Here is a 24552-nt window from a genome sequence, read left to right as displayed (position 1 = left end):
ATCTCATCTGCATCAGTCATGAGTGTTTCAGCTGCATCATGCTCAAATGCATCATGTTAGAAAGCCAAGTCTGGTCACAGAAGTCACTGAAATGCCAACACCCAGATTCAAAAGATCTCGTGCTTATGAATAAAATAAAACAAAAAACAGTTTATTTGAGTATAGACTTTTTATGTACATACACCAGTGTTGAGAAAAGGCTTGAAGACCTCCTCTTTGCATTGTGTGAAATATTTTTGTAGCAAAGTCGAACAGGATTTGTTTGAACACGCACACTGTAGTTATTCAGGTTTTCTGATTTTGCTTTCTCGTGAAATGAAACTTAAGCTGGACTTCAAATGTGATTGGACAGCGGTAGTTCATGTAAGCGATCTCTCACAATGCTCGACCTCATTTAGCAGATATTTAAATGAAAGCAAGACAGTTTGTAAGTCTTCAGTAAGAACCTTCGTGAATTGTGTTCATCCTGCTTTGTTGTTTTAAAGAGTTTCCAGAAAGAAAATGATCATGTATATTTTATGGACATTGCTGTTTTTCCATGTGTCAGCACAGCGTTGGACTCTGTTTGGTTAGTAGCCTATATACCACTGCTTTAAAATTGTAATGTCTTTTGCATTTGCACTTTATATATAAATATTGCAGAAAAAATGCATGTCCACAAATATAAGACTATACTATCTCAGCGGTTGGAGCTGAAGTCTGCAGAAATGTGGCTCTCCAGGACCAACGTTGGCTAGAGAGTCACCGTCCTGCAGACTTCAGCCCCAAATAATCAAACACACCTAAAAAAAAAAAAAAAAAAAAGCTAAGGTCTAAGGGTTACCAAAAAGCTACAGGCAAGTGAGTTTTTATCAAGGTTTAAGTAAAACCCTGCAAGACTGGCTCTCCAAGACCAACGTATCTCCTTTAATTCTTGGCAAAGCTGTTTATCTTAAATATAACCTTCATTGTTTCACAGATTGTAAGACATGGGCTTTCTTTCAAATGTTTATGAACCCTCTAAATAAATGAGTTTATTGTTTGCGACAGATGAAGAGTCAAAGCCTAAACGTGAGGGCAGTGTGCGATTGGTGGGGGATCTGCTTTCATCTGGTCGTGTGGAGGTCTACCATGATGAACAGTGGGGTACAGTTTGTGATGATGGATGGGAACTGGCTGAAGCACAAGTGGTATGTCGGCAGCTGGGTTTTCCTGGAGCAATATCAGTTACGCCTGGAGGACAATATGGTGAAGGTAGAAACACATTAGTGTGGGGAAGAGAATTTGAATGTTACGCACTGTCTTATTTTTGACCCGTGTTATATTATACTTTTTAGGTTCTGGTCCAATCTGGCTGGATGACATGAACTGTAAAGGCTCGGAGAGCTCATTGTCTGAATGCAGCTTCAAAGGCTGGGGTGTTACTGACTGCTCACATAAAGAGGATGCTGGAGTGGTCTGTGAGACTGGTAAGACATCTGCTGGATGATGCTAAAATTACAATGCTTGCTTGTGGGAATAGATTTAGACCAATACCTAATTGTATTAATTTTTTTTCTTTTATTAATTTTGTCTCGTTTTTGTTCAGATGTTTTATATTACAACATTTCTTCTATGAAAGCAAGCATAGTCACATATTCAGAGTCAAATATTCAAATAGTAGCACTCCATATCTGTGGTAAAGTGCAGAAACTAAATTGGTCCCAGATGTCACCCATTATTATCCGCTGCTAGGTTTCGCTGTTGCACATTTAATTTCCAACCAGTTTTTAGCATTTTAAGTATGTGAAACTAAGTAGTACTTGCATTTTATTATTTAATATCTATTTAATTTTCACCTGGTATTTATTTTTGTTGCAAATGGCTTAATCATCGTGAATTTCTAAATATATGTAAAGGATGGGCCTCATTCACAGAACTCTCAGGCTATGAGTAAATTCTGAATAATTTGTGCGTAAAGTAACATTACTTTTAAATTTACAACAAAATATCTGAGCTACTTTTTCAAGTAAGTAACACAAGTTGCTTTGTTTTCCTTTTATTGACTGAGACCTCTCTTCTTTCCACAATGAGAGAAATTCGCTGAGTAAACATGATGGTTATTGTAGTTCTAGTAGTTATATTGTAGTTGAAGTGCTTATGGGAAAACTCCTGTTTACTCTGATAATGAAGCCTGATTTGTTCACATTTGTGTAGCTACACAAACAAATCGTGCTTCAGCCCACCAAAAGGGGTGAAGGCGAATATAAGTTGACTCTGAGCGCCATTTAATCAGAACTTACTCCAGCATGAAGATCATATCCTCGCAGGACTCTAAAGAAGAAGAAAGAAGAGCAGTGGGCATGTTCTGGTGAGGACATCCTTTGACAGCGCTGAGGAGAACGGTTATGGCAAGCTCCCCCTTCACCTCTGCTTTAGAGGTCAGGGCTTATTTGGCAGCTACACGATGGCGATGCTCCAAGTTTTCCAGGCCAAACCTCTCTGCACAGTGGATGAGTCTGGCTCAAGTTCTGACCCCTTTATAAGGAGCTGCACACAGGGAGTCAGTGGCTGACCTGATTCTGCATGGTTCGAAAGCAAAAGGCAAGGCCATGGCCAACCAAATGACCTTTTGTTGAACTTAACAGAGATCAAGGTCGACTCCCTTCCTCGACTCCCCTGCGTCTCCTGTTTTCCCGTTTGAGGCTGATGGGAATCCACGTTCTCAGTTACCTTGATGATTGTCTTGTGTTAGTCAGATCAAAACAGGAACTTCTCGCTCACAGGTCACTGTTCCCACCTGGAGCACCTTGGGCTGAAAATCTATTTATTTAAATATTTGATAGGAAATACTCCGGCTACTGACGTAAACCTCAGTTCCCTGAGATAAGGGAACGAGAGTAGCATAGGTGGCCATGCTCTATGTCTGCACACGAGTTGATGGCTGTCACTATCAGTTGAAAGATTGATGAAATGGCGCTCAGAGGCAACTCGTATAGTAAGAATATACTGTAGTATAGAGTATACTGGAGTATAGAGCTGAAGTGTCATTTGTTCATACAGCTACACATGAACAAATCAGGCTTCAGTATCTGAGTAAACCGTTTCCCCATGAGTATATTAACCCAACGCTTATTCCGTTATCTCAGGGAGGGAACTGAGGTTACGTCAATAACCGGAGAGTTATCAGTTTATTTTTGTTAGCAAGCCCAGGTGAGAAAAAGTAACTCCGAAGTAATGCAATGCATTACTTTCCATAAAGAGTAAATAAGTAACACAATTAGTTCCTTTTTTAGGGAGTGACGCAATATTGTCATGCATTACTTTTAAAAGTAACTTTCCCCAATACTGATTACAACTAAGTGAATTACATGAAATGCAATGCTGTGGGATCTTCTGGACCCCCTTTCTCAGGTTTGGTTTTGGATAAATGCAAAATACTCATTGGCCATAATAAGTCTAACAAAAAATAGGCACAGAAGTTCATTCTCAAGGCACAGAAGTTCAGTCAACTGACCACAAGGTGTTGCTAAAAGCTAAATTTTGGGTTATAATCCCATTGGACTAGCAAGAAAATATTTTTCTTTCCACAGGAATTTTGGTGATTTTTCTGTTTTCTTTAGCGCTGCAGTCCATAAATGTTGCCTCTTTGTCGCCATCTCTTGAAAACCTGGTATTGCAGCCAGGTGCGGAGTTATCTTTATTATGTGGGCTGTACTCTGGCACAGCTTCAGCGCGGATGAATCTAATATTGTCTAGCTAATAATGTCTAGCTGTCAGTCACCACACTGGTGTGAATCAAACACTTAATAATCACAGATTCTAACCTACGTCTTGGCATATATGACTAAAATCAGAATTTTTACCTTATATTATCATCTGAACAAATAAGTAGCAAGTCTGCCACATCTGTTCTGCCCAACTGAGGAAAAAAGCATTACAATAAATCGCGCCACCAACGGTGATTAAATCAAACGATCGGTTAGCTCATATCACATCAAACCGTGCAAATTATTATTATTATTGGTTATACTTTATTCTCAAATTATTAATGTTAACAACATCAGCATTGCGTGACAATGAGTATAGTGTGTATTAGTGTGTAGATTTCAATTTCTGTCTAATCTAATTGTCATGCCATTCGAATTTCATATTAAGAAATTATTTTAACCCAAAAAGCAAACTATGCTCTCTTTGAACTGGTTTTCTTTAAAATACAAATCTTGTGTTATCCCAGGCTATCTGTAATCAGACGCACGTTTAAAACTGCAATATAATTTCATTTCAATTTCAATTTGTGTTTCAAACGCATAACCCTTTCTGGATCACAATCCGCCATCAATATGATGCATCTAATTATTCTATCTGTTGTGAGAAAAGGCTATAAACGATCCGCCACCTGCAGGATCCTCACATGAGATAGCCTACTAGCGGGGACAACCTCACATGTTTACTGACGTGATGTAATGATGCAGTGCCATGCTCGAATTTCCCGCGAAAACCTACCCGTACCACTCAAATTAGAAAACATTATTATAAGCTTACCGTTGTGAATCGGACTAAACTTGTAAGGCGATAGTTTTGAACACTGGCTGGTTATGTACTTTATCAAATATTGATTTCGGATCATTTTTAACCAAAAAAAAGTTACGGACTGCAGCTTTAAGTGCTTTGACCATGATTTGTATTTGATAGAAGAACTTGAGGAACATTTTCACATTTTGATCTGTTTTATTACATTATCTTTGCAGGTAGAAACATAACCAGCGATCGTCAGTTCTCTGTGGATAACAGCCTGGGTTTGTCTGATGATCTTGGTCTTCTGTTTGACAGTGGAGATGGTTGTGATTTCAGAATTAATGTACAAGACACCAGTGAAGAGGAAGAGCTGACTTTCTGTGTGCACAAAATGATCCTCATGATTTATCCAGAACTAAACATAACAAATGACTCCAGAAACCTCACAGTGAATGTCAGCCAGACTTGCCATCCTCATGCCTCTGCTTTTCTCAGGTAACTTTCTAAAGACCACTTCACTTCTTAGCTCAATCCAACTGTCTCATTGAGTGCAGATCAGAACTGATTATTTTATTGGTGTTAGGCACTAACAGTATCTGTTTTTGCTCAGGTATTTGTACACACGTCAGATTGATGTTTCCATCACGTCGGCTCAATGTCTGCATCAGCTGGCGTTTATCTTCGGAGTGAAGAAGCTTATGGAGGATGTCGGCAGAGCCTTCACTTTACTCATTCCTGAAGACAACACCTTCCATACACAGGTATCCATGTACAACTACGGCGTCCGCACACATGATCTTGTTCTGCAGGAGAACGTCCTTCAGTATCTTTCCTGGAACTGCGAATTCCTCATAAGCTCTCCAGTGTGGAGCACCATCTCCTTTCACATGATGGACGCTCTGCTGCAGCGCTCAGACCTGATTGTGAAGGATGAAGCTTTTCTTCTTGAAGCTCTGGAGAGATGGATCCAAGACAAAGGTGATGAGATTAGTTCCGATCAACAGGCCAGTCTCCTGAATCACATCCGCTTCCTCTTGATCCCAGTGGATAAACTGTATGAAATGCAGTTTTCCTCAAGCGTTCTCCATCAGAATCATGAGAAACTGTACCTAACTGGTCTGCTCCGAGGTTTTCAGTTCAATGCTCTTCCCTTCTCTAAGATCAGAAAGCAAATGGACAACATGAGTAGTGAGTATCTACCCAGAATCTACACTGGAGATGAGTGGAGTCTATTTATAAATGACACAACCATCAATTACCCATACCATTACTACTATGGCCAAAATAACAGGATCCAATCCTTCTCCACTCCAGCACACCCTAGTGCTCTTTACAGAGAACAAAGGGTCCAGTGGCAAGCCCAGGTGTTTCTTAGTGCTCAGGAATGCTCTAACTATGGTATTTCATGTTATTCTTTTCCTGTTGCAAGGTTTATCGCAAGTGGTAATCAGAACATGTACGCAAGCACCATTCGCTACAGCAACAGGTTGATTCTCAGCTGTAAGAATGAAAACAATGTCTTTCATGTCCAAGATTTCAAAAGCGACATGGCAGTGATTCCAAATAACAGCAGTATGGGTCTGCCTAACCCCTGTCCTGATGACTACAGTTTCAGATTTGTAGTGCGTCCAGAGTATATCTGAATGCATGCTATTAACATCATGCCATTTTCTACCGGTGGTAAAGTTTAGGTCTGCTTATTCAGTTCAGTCGAATTAAAATAATGATTAGCCTTCATTTATAATGTTCAATGTCAGTTTATGATCGTTATAATAATAAGTGAAGGGTTTAATCATTTTGTTTATTTCATGTAATGATCAGATTGTTAGACATTAACATGTTTGATTGTTTAAAGATGCACTTAAAATCATACGAATAATAAAAAAATCATAATTTCTTCTGTCATTTTCTGTTGGTAAGTTTGTAAGAAATGGTACATTTGTCTAAACTCCATCACCTATTATTATGCACATATTTTATATTACTAAAAATCAATTAATTGTAAAACCATCCTATGACAGTACGGGATGATACAAAGTTTCTGTACTTTTATCATGTTGTGTCATACTAAGTAAAATGACAAAGTATGAAAAATAAAATCAGATAGATAGATATTGCCAAAAGTATTGGCACCCCCTTCTAATGAACATGTTTGACTACTTTAGTAAATTCTATGAGTACAAATCTTAATGTTTAAGCATATAATGATATTCTAGGGAATTGTGTGTTTCTAATATTATAACAACAATTTGGACAGGACCCTTTTCTATTCTAACATGACAGTGTCTCTGTGTATAAGACCCGGTTCAAAAAGACATGATTGATTGAGTCAGTGTGGAAGAACTTGACTGGTCTGCAGAAAGCCAAGTCCTGATCTCAGCTGAACACCTCTGGTGTGACTTTATATGCATTGAGCCAAAAACTCATCCCCAAACACCAATGACTTGTATAAGGGTGCAGTCATTTTAGACACATCCAAAACTGTTTCAACAGAGATGGAAATACAGTTTTTAAATACGTGAATTATGCTTCCATCTTTGTTGCCACAGTTTTGTTAGTGCCGCCCTCTGTTCTAAAGAAGGGGGGGTCCCAATACTTTTGTCCATATAGTGTATGTACAAGTCATTGGTGTTTGGTGATGAGTTTTCAGCTTTTGGCAATATAGTAGCAAGATAGATACAATAACAATACAACAGACAAAATAGTCATCATTATAGAAGTAAAATGATTCATCAAATTATCCATTTATACAAATATTTGTAGTGTTGTATTTCTATACCGATTTAAAGGCTGTACATCTAATATCACATCATTATCTCAGTTCCCGAAGGTATCATAATAGACGTCTCCATATTTACCTGGTGTCCGGAGAGATGTTCAACAATGATCAACAACCTTTACAACCCGGTTTCCGAACCGGCTCAGTCAGGTCCGGGCCTGTTGTAGCTCGATGATAGGATTTTTATTCAAGTTCTGATAACTGGTTATGATGTAATAAAACACTCAGAGTCTGTATATAAAAATTGAACGAATCACCAACACCTTGGTTTCGTTTTATTACAAACAGTAACTCATAAGCAAAATACAAAATAACAGCGAGAAGTCTTCACCACGGAATGACGGCCATGTATGTTGAATGCATCAACCTTTTATAGCCTCTCATTCGTCACCTTCAATCTCGTAACAATAACCTTCTGTCATTTTTTCCCTTCAGCCCTCCTTCTTTTCTCTACTCGTGTTCAGACCAGATGTAAATTCTGTAGACGGGGCAAAAGTTAAAAAGAAAGGGTTAACCCATTTAACTGCCAAACGTGCCTATTGCTATTTTAATACATAGGATAATATCGCAACACCTTACATACCTTACACATATATGACTAAACCACTATTTCACACCTCCTAACAGGTGTAACCAACACTTACGCTTCGGTTATAGATAGGTCCATCCTAATCTGCAACCTTGTTTTTGCAAAGCAAACATTTCTAAGCACAAAACAATGAAAACCTCAAAACAAGTGATACCCGTGCTCTTAAACTACACAGCACATACTTTTAACATAACACCTGACCTTTATAGTCCTATAACTGGAGACTGAAGCTTCATCACTTCTAACTCATTTGTTAACATTTGCAATTCATTTGAGAAATCACATAGTTTAATCATTCCCCTCATTAATTTCATTATTCTTTTATTCAACACTTCTTGTTTCCTCATTAACTTGAGAATTTCCTTCATCTTGAAGAGAATCTAATGAGCTTTAGTGTTTAATTCAATATTATTAATAATAATAATATATCATATTGCTGAAGAATGTTGAAACCTTCTTTCCTGTCAGTGTGTCCAGCTGGTTTGTTTGAGCTGTGCCCTCTACTGTACAGATGTGAATTTGCATGTCCTTCAGCCTGAGGCTTATTCATTTCACTTTAGTGAAATTTTTTACAAATCTTCATTCCATGGGGATGCACAGACCTTCTGAAGAAAAACATGCAACATATTTTCTATATTCACATTCACCTGTGCATTAACCAAAACAAAGTAGGCACTGAATTATTCTTTCCTGCTGGCCTAAAAATTCTGTAATTTGTTATGATGATTGCATTCAGATAGGCTATCTAAAAAATTATATGTCCAGTAAGAAATCAGAATAGATTTGATGAAACCTCATGTATAATACATTTGAGAATAGCTTTTGAATAGTGTCAAATGCTCCATGGTCAAACTCAATAGAGGGAATTCTGTAAACATGTTCCCTCTTAACATCAAAACACGTGTACAAGTCTTCGAAACATGCCTGATAGAGATCTTCTGAAAGTCTGAACTAGTTCACTCTAGTTTACAAATGAGCAGCATGTATTTTACCAGTCTAGTGACTAAGCAAGATTTCATGTAGCAGGCCACAGAGTTAAAAAATAATTCAATGTTGGCATGAAGATGTAGATAATTCCTCAGGGCACCATGACACATTTCAGAGGAAATGTGAATACATATAAGGATTCAAAGGAGCTTTCATTGAGAGTTTAAAAAACAAAAGTGTTCCCATTATAATGAGTAATGTTGGTCTGAGAAAAACATTAAGTAACTTTTCATTGTGTTAGAACTTGTTCTGTGTCTCGCCAGGCCTTTGAAATACTATGAGATATCTCACATCAGTGACATGAAAAAACAAACTCATATCACCGTTGCACAATTCTGTTCTTTCCTTGGTGAGCACTATTGGTGTCTGGATAAAATAGCACTTTGTTCTTCATTTATAATAACCTGTTGACAGCTACACTTCAAGTCAAGTCAAGTTGAGCTTTATTGTCATTCTGCTACATGTGGGGACATACAGTGGAACGAAATGTCGTGCCTCGCAGGACCACGGTGCTACATAAATACAGACATACAACAATGAAGTAAAAAAACACTATAAACCTATACACTACTAACCTACTGACAGATTTAACTATAAGTATACTATATATAAATATTTACCCTATACAAACTAAAAAAATAAAAGATAAAAAATACAAACTATACGAATGCTTCACAAATACTGTACATGTGTAAAGAGAAACATTTTGAGTCAAGCAGCTGGTTGGGGAACAGTGCAGGATGATTTGTAGTGCATGAGCATGTAAACATACATATATTGCTGAGTCCTTTGTGGGGTTGTGTACACGCAGCAGTGTGTGTGTAAAGTGTCTAGTGCACATAGAGGAGAGTGTTACTACAGGTGGTAACACACCTGTCACTATACACAAAGATCAATATACACAGGGATTTATTTGTATTTCTTAAATTAATTAAAACATAAACATTAATTGGACATGTTTTACCATACATTCATCATTTATTTTTGCAATTTTTCAAAAATCGTTTGTTTTTATTGTTAAAAAATGTACAGGTTTTATTGCTTCTTGTCCCAGACCAAGATTTTATAAATATATCTGGGGCAAAAAAAAGAATCTTTCTCTAATGATTGATTTAGTTGGAGGTGCTGCTCTTTAATCCACACACAAATCCAAGATTCACTCACAGGCTCTGGTGTTGTTAGGTTGGAACGACGGGTATAGAGCTGCAAGTAATTGATGCAGCAGTGGTAGGAAACGCTATGAATGATTAGAAGAGGAGCGGGCCAATAAGTGAACCCTGAGGCACCTCAGTGCTTGATACTTAGAAGGATTGGATACTGAATTGGATACTGTAAAAAAAAAAAATCACAATGTAAAATTTAAATCTAACAACATTGTCCGTGTTAGCCAGAGGTTTCTTTCCACATTATTGTAAAAATGTGGGTTCATTGTAAAGTGGTCCAGTAGATTTCTTCTTAAAATTTGTGTAATAGTATTTCAGTGGTATTTCCTTGCATCATAGTTTTGCATAATGTTTAAAATCTATATAATTTGTGATATACAAAATATTAATATCTTATACAGTTGGTAAGATAGTGGAGATTTCAATCAATAGTTTAAGTTACCCAGTAGCCACCATTTTATGAGAAAATCATCTTATTTATTCAGATCAGAGCTAGTTAGTTAGATCATTGTATATACTTTATACATGCTAAATACATTTTATATACTTCTTATATTCTATTTTATACTATTTTATGTATATATATATATATATATATGCCCATTTTCATATGTTTTCTATATATTCCATACATATTTTCCATAGCAAACAAACCTTATTGTCCCAAATAGAGGGCCATTTTACCCCAGTAGTCTACTTCATAAAATGTTCAGTATGTTATGTTCTTAATTTATTTAAAATCTTCTCTGTATTTAAAAAAGTTCCAGTAGTGGAACAATATGACTCATAATTCCTGAAAAAGATTAGATCCTGGAATCCCAGAGCCTTGCAGTCAGGTAAGGACCTTGAAGGAAAAACCCTGCTGCATCTCAGACAGATGAGCTGTTTGGGCAAGGGGCGTAACTCTGTCCTCAGATGTAGACATCTCTGTTTTTCTCCTCAGGCTGTGGCGTGCCATGAGGAATTGAGGCATGGATTTCTGCTCATTTCATCTCGAGTGTGTCATTTCCCCTCATGCTTTTAATTGCCACGTCCAGCTCCACACCCCAGTTTCTTTGAAGCCCACACTTTTCTCAGGGGTCTTAAGCAAGTAAGAATGAAATCTACCATAATAGGTGATTCTTCAGTAGAGGTCACTGTTTATTCATTGAGATTTGCAATCTGTCAGACTGTGAGCTGTGTAGTTTTTATTCAAATGTGTCATCCTTTCGGTTTTCATTTATATCACCAGTCAAAAGAAACACCTACTCATTAATACTTTTCCCCACATTTTTTTGCGACTGATTTGAATGGCGTAAAAATGTCAAATTAAAATAAATATTTAAAAGTAAGAACAAACAAAATAAAACACTTAGCTACGGAAAATATCAAATATTTTATGTTTACCTATCATGTGACAATTAACTGACATCAGACGACTGCAAACACGCAAATGTGTAAAAAAAACAACATTTCTTTGCATACACCGTTGTCAAAACAATCCCCATTCACAAGGACTGGTGAAAACTAATAAAAGCGCTGCATTATGCATGCATGCCAGTCCAGTGGCTGGCAATATCACTTTGTAAAGAAACACTACAGGAACACATAATAGAGATGCACATGATGTCACCACTTTCACAAATTCGCATTTTTGTTGTTTACACAGACACAGTGTTTATTTTCAAAAACTTGCACTTTGTAACCTGTTTTCAAAAGTTTTCCAAAAAATGCTGTGTTGTCTAAATAAATAAACAAACAAATCAATAGATAAATAAATAGTATTACATTTTTAAGTTGAAAACGATGTCTTGCCAATACCATGTTAAAATTGCAAGGGGTTATTTTTAGACCTAAATGCCAGCTGCTTATCTGGGGTAGGACCCCAAATTATATGATTTGAAAATAAAATAATAAATAAATAAAATATAATGTCTACTTCACATATTTAAAACGGGAAGGGTTAAGAAATAGTGGAAACTTCTGATGGAGATTACAGAGAGCAGAGGGACTGTGGCGAACAGTGATGTAAGGCATGTTGCTCATGACACGTAAAGTAAACCTGCGCATGCTATAAACATTACTCAGTATTCTCCTAAACCCTGATTTCCTTTCCTGTGACTCATTTGGGATACTTTCCCTGCCATGCATACCTCACATTTTATCTACACAGCAGCCGGGATGACTTGAGCGCTTACTTGATGTCACCAGTAAGGTTTTTTGTAGTCCATGTGGGAAGCAAACCAGATGTGGGCAGCTTCAGTGGAAGGATACGTGGTCAGCTTGAACCTATTATACTTGACGCCCCCACATGCCACAATCTATAGGCATTGAACCTTAAATCTTTGTGTATGGGTGACTTTGGAAGTCTGTATTGGCCTCATACAGTGGTTTACGTAGGTTTGTGGTGTTTATTCCAACATGACATGTGGAGATTATTGTTAGAAGTATTTTATAAAACCAAGTGCACTATCATTATTACTATTACTCATTCTTAGGATTGAGGATCTGAACAAACCCCTAACCATATATTAACTTTGGAGTAACTCATCCCACGTTTATGCTACAAACGTGAATGATACACTGAACAAAAAACAAAGAAACTTTCGAATAGGGAACACTACTTCACTATTAACTATGACTTTTCCCTCAATAAATTAATCGTTAATCGGTAGTTGTTAAGTGTAGGTATAGGATTAGGGATGTAGAATAGGGCATTAATATGTGCTTAATTAGTACTAATAAATGGCTAGTATTCCAGTAATACGCATGCTAATAAGCAACTAGTTAAGAGACCCTAAAATAAGTGTTACCAAAATGTTTAATTATATTATTGATTTGGTATAAACCTTCCGTTTTTATTTAATAATAAAATAATAAAAAAATAATAATTCAAGTAAAATGGTTATTTATTATGAAAACCATACCATACTTATTCAATATATTTTCTGTATACATAAGCCAAAATGTTGCTTATTTTATTTTTGTGCCTTTTTACAATGTAATTTCACCATAGTTAAATGAGCTATTATTAATAATCAAAGTACATTTTCAACTAGTTTCCCCATAAACAAAAGCTAAATTAGCTATAATATGAAAGTAGAAAACTAAAGTATATGAGGGTGCTTCTCAATCGCTTCTCTAGCTCCCTAAATGCCATTGCACACTGAGTCCGAAAATTTTATCTGAAACTTTCACACGTTACGAAATAAATACGACCTCACGTTGTGTCAATCACGTTTACACACTGCCAAACTTTCGTCTGCTATAAAAAAATCGGACCAGGTTCGATTTTCTGCATTTTCGCATCATTGTGATAGGAAAGGATGACGCATATGAAAATTTCGGATTCAGTGTGTAAGGACCTTAACTCGTGAATCAGTATATCATGTTGTCAGTCAACAACAGGCAGGACCTATTCTTTTTTATGCTCTTTAAACACATTTTTCTGTTACATATCCTTATAACATTTCAGATGAATATGAAGTATAAATGCTAACTAGAAATTCCATGAAAAGGGCAAATTGTTTTACGGCAGTGTACAGCCAAATCCACTTTAAGGCAAGCCTCAAAGCAAAAAAGTATTAAGCTGCGGTACACATGGAAGGGAACCAGAGGCCACGCTTTATGGATGGCAATGAAGGCTTCACTACACTGAGTAAAATCCAAAGTTCTGTCGTTAAACTCTAGATGGTGCAGCTGATTGGTTCTTTCTGAAACAGCAGCCAATGAGCTCACTGCTCAGCATTCAAATATTTGGCTAGTGCTTGCTGTAGCATGTGCAGAGCGCTTCAGAAACCCTCCTCCTTCCCCAGCTCCACCTGTATAGATTCAGTACGAAGTAATTTCATGTATGTTATATGTTATACGTGCAGCAGCAGTATTTCTAACATGCTCACAGCAGCATGTTGTGGATGTATTGGCAGTAGTAAGTCTAAGTCAGTAGTAAGCGCAGCAGATCTATTCCACCAAGACCAAACACATAAACATTGTCATGTACATTACCATGCCAATCCCTCCGAGAGTTGTCATTATACAGAACTGCTTTTCTAGGAAAACAGCTTATCAAGTAGTGAATAACATGTTTTTAAAAACATGTAATCTTCAACATGTTTTCCATTCAACTTTCCTTTTAGATTGATATATTTTTACACAGTTTACACAGAAATGCTGTTTAATGAGAGAAGTCTTGGACAAGTTTACGACTGGTAGGATTGAGTTACAGCACTTCTCGTTCATTTCTATGATATCCGAAAACAGTGATTGACTGTCGCACAACTCCAAATCCAATGACGTTACTAACTGGTTATCAAGGCACATGTGATTTAATTTGGCCGTTTTGTCTGCAGACCTTGGTGTCGCCCAATAAAAAGATCATCTGTGGTACAACTATCCACTTTCATAACCTATTTGACAATGAATATGACTTGCTTAACTGTAGGCTGCAAAATCGCAAAAGTATACAAAACAACATGCAGTTGCTTTAATGATTATTGTTACGTTCCTTTTAAAATATGCATTATATTGTACTAAAACAAAGCTAGTAAAAAGTAGTGAAATTAGCAAAGACAAAGATTTTTGCACATTAAATAAATGACGCATTTCACTTTTTTTCCCAGTTTGCTTCAAATCATATGGATGATGTTAGATGATAACACAGGTGAAATAAAAAATCCCATAGACTTACATTTATATCAAGAAACCAAATGTAATAGAGAGTTGGTGGTGGGCAACCACCTTGTAATTCCCTAGCCACTGCATAATAACATACTGGAAATAAACCACGACACCCTAGCATTGTGAAGGCAAATTTAGCATTTTTATACACAGAAAATGTAAAAATGTAATTTACTTAAAGCGTATAGGTGTAAATCTGGTATTACAGCCAAAATCTCCACTTAGACAATGAGCAATGACCATTTTGTTGCACTACAGTGTAAATGAGCAGCCACCAAATCATAAAAACTAAAATTCTGTTCCCTGGAACCCTTTACAAACATTTGTTATGACGTACAAGTCATGAAAGAGTTTACAGCAATGACTTCTCAAACTAATAAATGAAGGGTGAACCACAACAACACATTATGAGGCAAGGAATTGTTTCACTCACATTTTGTTTTTAATTAGATTTAAGGGAAATTGACACTTTGAAAATTCCAGTTTATTCCAACTTTTGCAAAAAATGGCCATATTAGGACTAAGAGGGTCTCCCTCTCTAATGAAGGTAGGGCCAGACATGACTTTAAGTGGTAAAGCATGCAGTGTTGTCTGAGTTCATACTACGTCTGAAAGCACCATATTTACCCTATAGTGTTGATTGCTAAGGCACACGTCATTGAAGAAAGTCATCAGGAGAGAAAGAGAGGGTGTGGGTGGAGGATTGAGTGACCAGAAGAAGCAGAAGTGTTTCCCTGGATCTGCTTTGATTTCAACAGAGAATCATGCAAGATGGACTTCCTTCATTATCTTTCAGCTGTTCTGAGATCCGTATTTGTCTTTACATAGAACTAACAATGAAATGCAGTCCTAACAGACAATATTCTGTTGTTCCATGTCCAAATGAGAGCAATATTTCTCTCAATGAATTAAATTAAACTGATATTATCTTACACAATGAAGGATATTTTTCTTCCCTAAGAATTCAAACTTAACTTTTTAAACACAGAGTCGTGAGAAATATCGTTCAGCTAATTTAAAGGGCACCAAATCACATCTTAGAGATATTAAATTAATCATAAATAAAACAGCAACAGAACAAAAGATCAGCACATTTGTACTCACGTCACAATATGTTAAGTCAAAGACATGACATAATATAACTATGCGACAGCTAGCAACTGTGACATGGGTAGACCCTAATATACGGGAAGTCTGGGAAATTCTGATGGATGGACACACAACCCGAAATTCTCTTTTGCGCCAAGATCTGATGAACTTGTGTGAACTCACGCGCCAACGTCAATCATGCACGCGCGCGTCAAACAACGGGAAGATGATGAATCCAGTTTTGTGAATAAAGCATAAAATGTAAGAACGATAAATAAATAAACACACACACACAAGAAAACGCGGAGATTTGTAGACTTAGCAACAAGTTACATTTAAATGTCTTATTAAACTTTATAGCTTTATTGGTGTTTATTAAATTGTTGCAGGAGAGCAGGTGTGTGTGTGTGTGTATAGCCTATATATACATACACACACACACACACGCGCGCGCGCGTTTACGTTTTAAAATGACTTATAAAGACTGTAATCGAACTGGGCTAATACTCAACAACCCACTTATAAATGTTGCAGGGAAATACAACGTCATAAAAAGGCCTGTTTGCAGAACAAAATCAAATTCAAAACAAAGAACAAAATCAAAAATGTTTGGTCTAAAATGCATGCAATATAATGTAGGATTACAGTAAAATAATACTTTATAATCATAAGAAGGGGCAAGGCACCGGCTCAACTTACCCCATGACTTTTGGCTCAAATTACCCCACTTCTACCATTTTAACAAACTTGTATCATCTGGAAGATTAGAGCTAACATCATGCTAACAGTTTTACAAAGTGTGATATTTTTCCAGATTTGTCTGTAATTGTTCAGAATAAAAGCATGAAAAGAAAACTTGCTCCCACTTTATATCAGGTGGCCTTATCTATGTACTTACATTTAAATGAATCATTTGATTCAATGCACTTATTGCGTACATACATGTTTTTACATTGTACTTGTATAAAAAAAATACCTGTATGTAATTACATTTGAAATTAATTTCCGCAATTACATTTATAATTACACTGTTGACCCATCCCTTACACCTTAACCCACCCTTAAACTTGTCCCTAACCTTACCCGTATCCCACCTCAATAGCAGCAAAGGTAATTTGCAATACAATATGAGCACAATAATTACATTGCACTTGTTTTTTAATGGAAGTAAGTAGTTAAGGCCACCTAATATAAACAGGGTGAGTAAAATTGATAACTCTTACTATTATTTTAATTATTGAAAGACTAAAATCAGATTGAATTATTTTTAATTATTTGAGAATGGGATCAGTAATTATGCTAGACATTAGTAACAGGTTTAATACAGGGAAGTCAGTAAGGTCATGGTCCACCAGACGTCAGAGGCTCAGAATTACCCAATTCTCTTTCTGCAATACTGTCATTAATTCACAATGTTACTCATATTTGTCTTTGCTAACGTAAAAACAATGACAAAATATCAATAAACGACCTAAACAATGAGCGCGTGATGACAAAGACAGGGCAAAAAGTCATACAAGTGGGCGGAGCTCAGATGCGAATAAAAAGCAGGGCCGTTCAGACTGAGCGCATACTGTCCTGACATAAGAGCCTTCTCATCAGGTTTGCACTTTCTCTCCTGTCAGGTTTTCGTCTCACCCTTCTGTGAAGTCCGCGTTTCAAAGCAACTTGATTTGTGAATCCAGTACCCGTCTGAAGATGAGCCGCTCGCGCTGTGTTCCTCTGCTGCTGTTAGTGCTGTGTGGAGCCGCAGAGTTTGCCGAAGCCTGCAGCTGCTCTCCTGAACATCCTCAGCAGGCGTATTGCTATGCGGATGTCGGTAAGATTCCATGCTTTTAACTATTTCATATCCATAATCGTGTCTGTATTATATCGTGTGCGTATTTCAGCACGTCTAGCTATGTTATAGGCTACAGCTTCTTTTATTCTAAAAATATGGTCAACTTTTAAGTGAGTTGCATTTGGACTGCATTCAATAGTATTTCATTTCAAATGCCAAAGGAAACCAGCCATTTTCATTCATAGTGGTGGACAGAAACACAGATGTAGGGGTCGGAATATTAAAAATGTTTAGGCCTATGTGTCTATGCTGTTATTAATATAACAGGGCTCTCAAAAATCCATCTTGAAAACAGTGTAGCATTTTAGCTTTGATTTTTCTTTGATTTATCACTATAACACTTTATTTAAGAGTCCTTGTGACTCATTACAAGTAACAGTAAGTTATCCATAATTACTAACAACTAACCCTATAGTAAGTACATGTTGTTAATTATAGGTATAAAATCACAATACAGCTTTTTTTCTTGTGTTAATGTAGATAATCCAGTTAATTGCATACCATAGAAATGATTATTGATTATTTTCTCACTTTTTAGAGCTTCATGTGCATGAGTCTTACATTATATAATAAGTGAGTTATAAAGAAAAGACTCAAAACAATACAATGAACTAACATTATTTAAAAAAAGGCAGTTCTGACGTTAAGCGTTGATTTGATGAGTCACGTAAGTCATTAGGAAATAATTTAACACACCTGTTCAAGTCTATGTAATAGTACATCAAGGTGTAACATTACTTGGCAACAATAAATAACCACAAAAACTAGTTGCTAAGTTTTAACACACACATCGTACTCTTTAAATCTGCATTAATCTCTTTATATTCATCACTTTAAAATGTAAATGACATAAAGCAATCCTGTCCACTGATAGCTTTTCAAATATATATTCAATATATTATATAGAAATATAATAATGGGAGAGAATCTTAGGTCTAATTTTAGCTTAATTGCGTCACAGTGTAACCTGCCTCTGTTCTAGCTGTGATGCTCTGACCTTCAGTGTCCCTTCAGTACCCTGCCATTACATGACCTATGCATTTTCCATTGTTTGTAGTGGCCCTCTGATTAAGACCTCTTTCAACAGACTGATTACAGCTTCAAAAATTGAGAAAGTATTGCCACATGCTAGCAACATATTGTGGTTTGCCTTTGACATTAGACATTATTACATGACTTGCGATGGTGAGACTTGGGTTACTGGAGTCAGTCACGGTCATGGTGTACACCAAAACCGCACACCCACCTATGCGTTTAGTGATTTGCTGAAAACAACATCTGGTGCCCACCACAGGAATTGGCAATCTCATTCATGTATGCAGCACCATGATGCTGGCTGTTTGAAACTCCCACGTGACCTTGGCCTGATGATTTTAAAATTCAACCTACACTCTTAAAAATAAAGGGGCTTAAAAGGCTCTTCACAGCGATGCCATAGAAGAACCATTTTTGGTTCCACAACGGCACCATGAAGCAGCTTTATTATTTAGAGTGTAGTCAAGTCGTTATATTTATTTCTACAATACAGAAGACAATAGTATCATTATTCAGCTTAATTTAGTTCAATGTTGATTCAATTTAGGTTCAATAACAGTGTTAATGTTGTAAACAAGTTCAGTTCAGCTGTAAAGCAGCTCTACAAGGCAGTGGTGATATTATTCAGCTCAGTGTTGATTCAGTTCAGTTTAATAACAGTGTTGAACATATAATGACACCACCTACAATGACTCGCAGAAAAAAGTTGTGAGTTGTCAAATATGCCGTTTTAAGTTTTCCTGCAATAGATGTTTAGCGCTGACCCCTTAACATGTGTACGGTATCCCACGTGACCTTCAGAGCCCGTAAATGAATAATGCTGAGGGCCCTCGTTTCCCCTCACATACCTGGAGCTGAAAACAGCACCTACACTGTGTGTGTATCTTCCGCCTCGGGGTGTGGAATGAATGTGTGGAAAAGAGAGGGTGTGATTAAACCAGCATAAACCCGGTATATGTGTGTAGTTACTGATGAGAGAGGCATGCCTCACTTGAGACTTGGATCCTGTGGGTGTATTTGGCATTCTGAGTGTGTGGCCAATAGAAAAGACGCTCTGTGTTTGGGCCTAAATATGTGGACGGAATGTATGGGCTCTCTGAAAACTCCAATATATAACGGGGAAGTGTTTTATAGGGATATTTATTCTTTCTTATTCCTATACACTACCGTTTAAAAGTTTGGGGTCGGCAAGATATTTGACTATTTTTGAAAGAATTCTCTCATGCATTTATTTGATCAAAAATACTGTAAAACAGAAATATTGGTATATTACAATTTAAAATAGCGGTTTTCTATTTGAATATATGTAACTTATCCTTATTTGATGAATTTTCAACATCATTACTCCAGTCTTCAGTGTCACATGATCCTTGAGAAGTTATTCTAATCTGCTGATTTGCTGCTCAAGAAACATTTCTTATTATTATCAATGTTGAAAACAGATGTGCCGCTTCATATTTTTGTGGTAGCCCGTGATAATTCTTTTGTTAACACTTAATTTTAAAGGCCAGTTCTCACTCTTAACTAGTTGCTTATTAGCATGCATATTACTAGCATATTGTAGTACTTATAAAGCACTTATGAATGAATAGATCCTTTAATCCTACCCCATACAACTGTTATAGCAGCATGCTAACAACCTTTCTTGGTACAGAACACCATGGAAACCACCCAGCAATGCTCTAGCAACCACCTTAGCAATGCAGAGTAAGCAGCGCTCATGGAAAAGTCTAGTTTTTCAATGTCTGTTTTGTTCAAAGCATGTGATCCTGAGTTTGCTTAAAGGAGAGATTAATTTGGACTGAGCATTTGGTATTTGTGTGTCAGCAGCTCTATGGGGAACAGGCAGTGTGAGGGTGGAGATTAAAGCGGCAGGGCGAGCGGGGGGCAAACTGCCTGCTAGAGTCAGACTGCTGACTGGCTTCCTGAATATCAGGCTGGAAGCACATTCCTCGCACTGCCCTCTGCTAATCAAATACTCATGTGTCTCTATACATACACCACTCAGCACCTGTAGTGTAGAGCAGAACAACAGCAGCTAGATAAGTCATCTTACTCTGTAATTGAGAGATAACACCCATTTAGGCCTACAGTAGGGTAAAATGTGCAAGAAACATTTCAAGTTAAATGGTTTATATTTGAATGCGGTTTTCTCTCCTTGTTATTGCAGTGATCAGAGCCAAAATAGTCGGACGAAAGGAGGTGGTCACCGGCAATGATACCTATGGCTATCCAATCAAAATGATCCGATATGACGTCAAACAGATAAAGGTTAGTGGAGTATATCTGTTTTGTTGTTATCCACCTCTTTGAATCCTACACTGATTTTATTTTCATGAAGCTAAACACAAAACATAATGCTATGTTGGCAGTATGTTGGAATTACTGTAATTATGACATGTATACCGTTACTGCGATGCACCAAGTTGCAACAAAGCCTCATCAGAAAAACGTTTCTCCAAAACTCCAAAAACATACCTATATGTTTAATTTAATGCAGTTTCCAGCTCAAATGAACTCTAGTAGCAGTAAAACTCTTAACTTTCATTCATTTCCAAACCAATTATAATCACTAGGGCAGATTATTGATTAATAAAGACTTAGTTTTGCACATTTCCTTGCACAATTTTATGTTATGACCTCAAAACTAAATTTGTAAACTAATACATTTTGACGTTTGCATCACCATCTCTTCATGTGTGGCTTTCTGGCATAGTAAACTTGCTTGAAAGCTCACCTGGTACAGCCTTGCACTTAAGAAAGCACTTAGGAATGGACCTGAGTTACAATAAAGGACCTCAAAGACTTGTAGAAGCAAGCTAAAATAGCATGGTTGCTTCAGAAAATGTGTTTGCTTTTGTTAGGTCTAGTGTGGGGTTTAGTTTATATATACAAACGCGATTAACCTTTTAGCACCACTCACCAGACATTTCATTTCCAAACTGCCGTGACACATACAACAACCATTGTAATGAAACATTGCCAGATTCAAGTTCATCTGTTTCGGATAAAACTAATGCTGCTTTTAACAATACTCACTAGACCTTTCACTTTGACAGTGTCACGAAATGTGCAATAAGCAACCTAAAATCATTTTGCCACAGGCGTATTTTTCTATGAATCTATGATTGACTTTGTTGCTAATGACTTCAAAACACTTAATAGCTACATAAATTATTAATATGTCCTATCTTTATTTTATAAATTCACCTCACTATATTATCTGCAAAATATTGATAAACAAAGAAGGCATACCAAATCTAATTTTTTAACTATTAGCGCCACAAAGACTTTATTTGTTTTTTACAAATCGTAATATTTCAATGACAGTAATCCCGACACATGAATGCAGCATGTTTACAATGATAAACCAAAAGCAAAAGCCAAGAATCTGTCTCCTGACTGCTTCATGCTATCTTCTTTCACTAGATGTTTAAGGGCCCTGATGGAGAGATTGATACCATCTTCACAGGCCCCTCCTCAGCTTTGTGCGGGGTCAATCTTGAGAGCAATGGAAAGAAGGAATACCTGATTACTGGTAAGAGGGAATTTCTATGTTGTGAAAAATAGGGTTCAAGAAACAGCATTTGCTTTATATTTAGATTTATACTAACACCGTTTCATTAATCTGCTCAGGTAATATGGATTCAAATGGCACACTGCGTATAAATCTTTGCAACTACATTGAATCTTGGGAGTCTCTGAGTATGACACAGAAGAAGAGCTTTGGTCAGCGCTACCAGATGGGTTGTGATTGCAAGGTATTGCTATCTGTCTGTCTGTCTGTCTGTCTGTCTCTGTCTGTCTGTGTCTGTCTGTCTGTCTCTGTCTGTCTATCTGTCTGTCTGTCTGTCTCTGTCTGTCTGTCTCTGTCTGTCTGTCTTTCTGTCTGTCTGTCTGTCTCTGTCTCTGTCTGTCTGTCTCTGTCTGTCTGTCTGTCTGTCTGTCTGTCTCTGTCTGTCTGTCTGTCTGTCTGTCTGTCTGTCTGTCTGTCTGTCTGTCTGTCTCTGTCTGTCTGTCTGTCTGTCTGTCTGTCTGTCTGTCTGTCTGTCTGTCTGTCTGTCTGTCTGTCTGTCTGTCTTCACATTCTCACAGCTCTTCTCCTCTTGTCTTTGTGCAGGTCGTCCAGTGTTCGATGATTCCCTGTTCCATTAATGACCCCACAGAGTGTCTTTGGACTGACTGGGTGCTGGAGGCAACAGTTCAGGGGACCCAGGCTCAGCACTACACCTGCATTAAGAGGAGTGACAGCAGCTGTGCCTGGTACCGTGGGTCTGCCCCTCCTAAAAAAGAGTTCATGGACATCGAGGACCCATAAGCAAGAACTCAGCTCGATCACTCATTCAGAAAATCCCCCACAACACAGTTTACCTTACCTTAAACTCACACCTTAATTCTGCAAATGCATTCTAAAGCTGATGAAACCTGTCAAGAATATGTTTGGATCACCCCAAATTCAAAAGAAAAAGATAATATAGATGGTAATATTTTTGTATGAATGAATTAAAAGAAATAATGAATATTTTGCATAAAGAAAATAAAGTTTGAAAGAATATAAAAACGCCTGTCCTCCAGACTTTTTTTTATTATAGTATTACGAACATATATTGTCAATATTGTATTACAGTATTTAGATAATAGAGAATTACAAACAAACTATTATGCTGGAAATATAATGTTCTAAATTTTTCTTTTGATTTTAGGGTGAATTGTGATGAAGTAATTCTGTAGCATGACAGGATGCATATATTTGGTTGCATGTTAATATATCAAGTGAATCTTACCTCTAGTGTATTTTTTATGACAGGCATAGAAGTTCTCTTAAGCACTTTGAGAAGTGTTTTTGTTATATTTTTGCTCTCCAATAAAGAGGAAATTGGTTACAACATTGCTTTTCACTTCCTCAAGCGCAGCTTGAGAAAAGATTTCTTGATATTTATGTTGCAATTATTATTCTTACAATGCAATGCAGAAAGACTGAAGTAAGTGTGCCATGAAGGATTTATGGGACAGATGATTAGAAGGCTTTGCAGACCGTCTAGTTTATGACAAAATTCTGTTGAAATTGTCATCATAAAGAAAAATGCTCTTTTATAATTTGAGATACACTACCAGTCAAACCTTTGGACATACTTGACTAAATTTGTGTTTCTCCGTTTCAATTAAATTACTTTTTAACACACACACAAGTAGAACAGTTTTTTGTGTGTGTTATTTCATAGTTTTGACTTAACTATTGTTCTAAAATGGAGAAAATAATAATACTGAAAATATAAATATAATAAAGTATAGTGGTCAGAATCAGTAGGTGTGTCCAGACCTTTGCTTGATAGTGTGCATCAGAAATTGAATTCATGAGTGTTAAAGGAATGTAAATCATAAGATGTAAATTCTGTATTGTACTGTGCATGTAGCAACATACATAGATCTGACAATGATGTATGTATGTTGTAATATATACAGGATTTTCTAATTTATATCAATATTATTCGCTTTGAATGTGTCCAGAAAATACATGCAGTTTTTTTTTTTAAGTTTAAGTGGTTAAATTAGCGAATGCTTTCATTTTATGCCCCTGCATTCTTCACAGCAAGAAAAGGCTTAGAAAAGTTTTTTTTTTTTTTTACCCATGATGCTTTTTGTACATTTGTGTTCTTCCCCTTAGTCCTCTTTTGAAGTAGTGTGAGATTTCCAGTGCTGGACCCGTTGGGAAGACTTGTTGAGAGCTAGCCTTTGCATGCCTTTTAAAGTGAATTAACTGTTATGATACTCATGAATAAAAGAGCAGAAATGTCCACTGAACAATTATTAATTTTCAGTGTCTGTTCAGTAATATATGCAGTAACGTTATTCATTTACATGTGCCTTATTTTTATTTCCCCCCATATTGTAACATATATGTTAGCTATTCATAATTAATAGTGATTGTACTACAGGG

The 24552-nt window shown here is 36.7% G+C and overlaps 2 protein-coding genes across 3 annotated transcripts; both read left to right on the top strand.

Annotated features, from left to right (window-relative positions):
- Positions 1-324: 324 nt before the first annotated feature.
- LOC306868976 (galectin-3-binding protein A-like) lies at positions 325-6380 on the top strand. 2 transcript variants are annotated; one of them, XM_079415483.1, is made up of 6 exons: positions 325-363; positions 486-568; positions 1030-1233; positions 1317-1448; positions 4710-4971; positions 5087-6380. In XM_079415483.1, the coding sequence occupies exons 2-6, from the start codon at positions 502-504 to the stop codon at positions 6117-6119; spliced, it is 1698 nt and encodes a 565-aa protein (XP_079271609.1). In that variant the 5' UTR covers positions 325-363; positions 486-501; the 3' UTR covers positions 6120-6380. The 2 variants fall into 2 exon arrangements, with proteins under 2 accessions (XP_079271609.1, XP_079271610.1); XM_079415484.1 differs by having other exon boundaries at positions 357-568; positions 1030-1227.
- A 10891-nt stretch (positions 6381-17271) lies between these two features.
- LOC306865561 (metalloproteinase inhibitor 2-like) lies at positions 17272-24445 on the top strand. Its single transcript, XM_079410249.1, has 6 exons — positions 17272-17341; positions 17425-17558; positions 20785-20885; positions 22044-22152; positions 22251-22375; positions 22735-24445. Exons 2-6 carry the CDS (start codon positions 17438-17440, stop codon positions 22930-22932), a joined length of 654 nt encoding a protein of 217 aa, XP_079266375.1. The 5' UTR covers positions 17272-17341; positions 17425-17437; the 3' UTR covers positions 22933-24445.
- Positions 24446-24552: the final 107 nt, after the last annotated feature.

This window comes from Barbus barbus (assembly GCF_936440315.1).
Source record: "Barbus barbus genome assembly, chromosome: 4".
Taxonomy (NCBI): Eukaryota; Metazoa; Chordata; class Actinopteri; order Cypriniformes; family Cyprinidae; genus Barbus; species Barbus barbus.
Note: the sequence above shows the minus strand (reverse complement) of the source record. Positions and strands in the feature narration are given on the sequence as shown.